Source organism: Ziziphus jujuba, chromosome 1 (genome assembly GCF_031755915.1).
Source record: "Ziziphus jujuba cultivar Dongzao chromosome 1, ASM3175591v1".
Lineage (NCBI taxonomy): Eukaryota > Viridiplantae > Streptophyta > Magnoliopsida > Rosales > Rhamnaceae > Ziziphus > Ziziphus jujuba.
The window spans coordinates 3,671,734-3,676,871 of NC_083379.1; the positions used below are offsets into that span (position 1 = coordinate 3,671,734).

The 5,138-nt window shown below is 33.3% G+C and overlaps 1 protein-coding gene across 1 annotated transcript; it reads left to right on the top strand.

Moving 5' to 3' along the window:
* The first annotated feature begins 3,422 nt into the window (after positions 1 to 3,422).
* On the top strand, positions 3,423 to 5,138 carry LOC107406765 (probable purine permease 4). The gene has a single exon (XM_016013991.4). It carries the CDS (start codon positions 3,639 to 3,641, stop codon positions 4,884 to 4,886), a length of 1,248 nt encoding a protein of 415 aa, XP_015869477.3. The 5' UTR covers positions 3,423 to 3,638; the 3' UTR covers positions 4,887 to 5,138.

Below are 5,138 nucleotides of genomic sequence, written 5' to 3' on the forward strand. Positions count from 1 at the left end.
GCCAAAACCGAAGGCCTAGGCCTAGGCTGGAATTTTCTTGGCCCTGGGTCAGATCAATTTCCCAGCAAAAAGCTTATGCTCGCTCTCTGGCCCGGATACTTGGGCCTACTCTCTTCGTTTTCAAACACAATTGGGCTCTTATATAGCTTCCCGTGGCCCATTTCTATATTTTGTTGGGTGTATACTCAGCCCTTCTGAAAACTGTAAACTATTGAAAGACCTAATAGTTTGTTCTCTTTTTTTTTTTTTTTTTTTTTCCCTCTTTTTAAACTCTCTAGTCCGGTGCTGGATTATTTATTGTCCAAATAATAATGATGATGATGATGATGATGATAAAACCTTGCGTTGTATGAGAAAGAAAAAGAACATTTGGTTTTAAAAAATAATAATAATAAGCCTGGGATTTATTGTTAATGACCGGTTGACAGACTATGAGGGAAAACATGGTAAGAAAACAACCTAAAAAAAGGTTTTATAAGAAAACTAAAATGTATGAGAGAAAATAAAGTTTTGTGTATTTTAATAATTTTCTTCCTTCTCTACTATATAGAACGAACCAAGAGTATGTACAGCAATAAAAATTGTTACTAATTTATTTATTTATTTTTTTTTTGGGGGCCAACATTATAATTTAGAGATAAGGAATTTCAGTTAGACCAAGGTGTGAACCTAGAGTGTAATCTTAAATAGATTTCAATCATCTTGATTTATTTTTTTAATTAATTGGATGCTATATATAGTTTTATTATTTGTCATCACTAGTAATGTTCAACATCATAGGTAGTACATTTTAATTGAAACATTTAATTTTATTATTTTTATTTTAAAAATTTTAACAGTAAATATTTTAATAATAATCATTTAAATTATAATTTGATATGTAAGTAGTATTGATAATTATTCATTAATAGTGATAAATAATATTTTCTTTTTGGTATTATGCGTTAAATTTTTATATAATTTTCATTACACTGTGTTTTGATGGTTGTTTTTTTGTTATAAGACATTGAACTGAAGATATTATTTAGATAGAGTGTCGTAGTTAATTAGGTGTAAGGTATCACTCTGTGGTTTACTCACAGATTTGTATCGATGTGATTTGATTATTTTTTAATATATTGCAACCTTAAAAAGTTATATATAGTTTAATTTACAAGTCAAAGATATTTATTAAAAAAAAATTACAAGTCAAACAAAAATATTGTTACTTTCTCTCTTTTATACAAACCTAACTTTAGTTTGAATTTTCTCATATAACCAACCATGCGTTTTTTATTTTAGAATTTAGAATTTGTAGAAAGAAGTTCTTTTGGAACAATCTACTTTCAGATGACCAATGGCAATAACATTTAGGTCTTGGTGCTAAAATTTTCTTCTTCAATCTGTATAAAAAAATAATAATAAAAATAAATAAATAAATAAGAAGAAGAAGAAGAAAGAAAAAGATTGTAGAAAGAAAAATGATACCTTGAGAATTGAAAAAACCTTAGTTCTATTTTGACATTTTTTTACTCCCAGTCATGCGTGTTTCAGGGCACCACTTTCCTCTCAAAATTTTATAAATATAAGAAATCAGTTTACTCATGTACCCACGTTTTCCATATTAAAAAAAAAAGGAAAAAGAAAAAAAAAAAAAAACACATGGTAATGCCTTGAAAAAGAAAAATGGAATCGCATTTTTCCAAGAGGAATATAATATTTCAATTCAATCAATAAAAAGTAGTCTTTCTTCCACCGGTCCCCCTACGATCCAAACATGTATTGTCACCAAAGTAAGGAATGAGCATAACCTAGCTAACTCGATATTCTCATTAATTTTGTTTTCTTTGAGCCAACTTTAAAAACAATTGATGTTAATTCACATTTCCTTTAACAGAAAAAAAAAAAAAAAGAAAAAGAAATTCCCCCTATTGATGTATAATAGTCATTAGTTTACAAGTTATTTCACACATGGAGTTGTTTATTCAACTTGCCATATCAATATATATACCTTTTTCCATTAATGTATAATAGCCATTATTTTACAAGTCATTTCACTGATGGAGTTTATTCAATTTGCCATATTAATAAGCAATGCATTTAAGACAGTATCCCTTATTTACCTCTAATTTTGAATTCCTTGCTATAAGATTTTTCACACCTCGCTGGGATTTGAATTCCTTTTAACTTTTTGTTCTTGGTTTTGTTTTTTGTGTTTTTTTTGGTGTTTAACTTTTAATTTCAACCATTCAAGCAATGTTTGGAGGAAGGTGATTAGGACGAATATTTGGTTGTTGAAGACATTAATGGTGGTAATTAAGTCTCAAAAACAGAACCAGAAGAGAGAATAAAAAAGTAGTCCAAGTAGACTCTGTTCTGCGCTGTATATATAGGCCAGCCAGCTAGAAAAAGTCCAAAGGCACATAGGAAACGCATGCTAAGGAGGAAGAAGGACGGATACGTGTCAAACACCCACATAACTCAAAACTGAAAAGCTCGGCGCTTGGCGATGCCAACTTTGTCTTTATAAACCGAAAAAACAAAAAAAAATAAAAATAAAAAATAAAAAAAAAATCCTAAAATATATATATGTCTCTCTCTTTATCTTTCATGTTTTGGCTGGCACTGTAAAATAGGTGTTGAATTCTTAAGCTGCTACAATATAACTTACTGCGGAGAAAAAGCATTAGAAGCAGTCAAAGTAGCCGTTTCAATTCATAACCTTCCCACCATCTGTACCTGTTCAATATCTCTACCAACGCCATTTGTCTGCATTTACTCTCCTCCACCTTCTCGTTTCTATCTCCTCTCAATCCTTTTATCTTCTTTTCTTCTATTTTCTTCTTAGTTATTAAAGCCTCTATATTTTTCTTGCTGTATGGCTATATGCTATAGCTAGTCTAGTGCTTGACTTTTTTTTTTTTTTTTTTTTTTGGGAGATATTAAATTAGGGTTATAACATGAACCTGATGATGCACATCATTTTCAATGCAGACGATCACAATAATTTTCATTTGCCATCACGAGGATGAGACCGACCCATTGGCCAAGATTACTCATTTCAGGATCTTGACATCAAAACTCAGTCCAAAATCAGACGGTAGGTTATTTATTTGGGTTAAATATAGGCTATAAGAAAAAGGCTCTCTTTATTTTTTTATATTTTTTTAAAAACTTCTTTTTATAAGATGTGCATCCCCATGATACATATAGGAGGATGATCATTAAGGCCATTTCACAATCATTGGATCCTCCTCTTCAAAGCCGTCAAATTCCCATCTGCCGAAAGGCTTGGTAGACCCCACAAACATACTTACATAACACATATACGATCCTAATCTCCTACATCAACTTAATTAGCAATATTATTTATTATTGTATTTATGTATTTATATATATATATATATATATCATAGCAGTTCAGCACCACTATTGTGCTTCTCCTAAAACCGCTCTAACTTACTGTGTGTCCTTTAGTTTTGTGCTTTTTAGGAATTACTCTGAAACACACCTTTAATTAATAAGCAGAGAGCCAAAAAAAAAGCATCATCGTTATCATATCCATCCTTATTAGAAAAGGAGAGAGATAGAAAGAAAATCAGCAAAAAATCGTCTTCTCATTTTCAAAACCTTCCTCATCTCTTCAAATTTTAAATTAAATGGACACCTTAGTTCATCAAATCTCACCACCAAATTTCCCCAAAAACCAAAACCCCCAGCACCACCATAATCATCATCACCCTTCTTCCCCCTTAGACCAACAACAACATCCGCAAGATCAAGCTGGGATTGGAAGTGTTTCATCACTGCTACTAGCAATGAACACCAATATCAACAACAAGCCCAACAACAATAACGACAAACGCTATGTGCCTCTTTTGGTGGTGAATTACTTATGTCTCTTTGTGGGTTCGGTGTCATCAAGCTTGCTCTCAAAGTACTATTTCAACCACAAAGGTTCAAGCAGATGGGTCTCGACTTGGGTTCAGTGTGCTGGTTTCCCTCTCCTTCTAATCCCAATTTTCGTTCCATATCACCTCCTCAAATTCACTGAGAGAAAACCCTTTACCCGTTTCACACCAAAGATCACAATCATATCAATATTCATAGGCTTTTTGTTAGGCATAAACAACCTTCTATTCTCATGGGGAAATTCTTATCTCCCAGTCTCAACCTCCTCACTCCTCCTCTCATCCCAACTGGCATTCAATCTCATCCTCTCGGTCATAATAGTGAAGCAGAGAATCACATTCTCGAATCTCAACTGCGTGATCCTTTTAACACTGAGTTCCGTACTAATAGCCTTGGGCTCCAACAATGACAAACCCCAAGGCCTTACCCGGTCCAAATACTTCATTGGATTCTTCTCAACGATTGGTGCTGGTTTGCTCTTCGCTCTTTACCTTCCATTGATGGAGAAGTTGTTCAGGAGAGTGTATTGCTTCGAGATGGTGATGGAAATGCAATTGGTGATGGAGATCGCCGCCACGGTTTTGGCGACCATTGGAATGGCATTGGATGGTGGGTTCTCCGAGATAAGGAATGAGAGCAAAAAAGTGTTTGATAAAGGAGAGAAGGTGTACTGGGTTACGGTTTTCTCGAACGTGGTGACGTGGCAGTTGTGCTTCATGGGTACGGCTGGGATGGTGTTTTTGACATCTTCGATTACAGGTGGGATTTGCATGACGGCTTTGATGGGCATGAACGTGTTGGGTGGTGTCCTGGTGTATGGGGATGAGTTTGGGGGTGTGAAAGCGGTTTCGACTGTGCTTTGTGTTTGGGGTTTTTGTTCTTATGTTTATGGTATGTATATCAAAATGAGAGATGATAAGAGAAACAATAGTAGCGGTGCTACTACTGCTACTACTACTATGGAGATGGTGAATAATAACGATGGTGGTGTTTGATTTTGAAAAACCAAAAAACCAAAAAAAAAATAAAATGAAAATGGTGTTTGTCGGAGGAAGATAATTAGATAAGTGTTTGTGTATATGTTTTTCTTTTTTCTTTTTCTTTTTTTTTTTATGTGTAATTTTAGGGGTTTGGAAAAACTTAATTTTGGGAGTTTGGAATTAATCATTACTATTACTATGCTTATATATAACATCATCCATATATATCATCTGCTGTCATTATCATTTTTTAATTGTTGTCTTGTC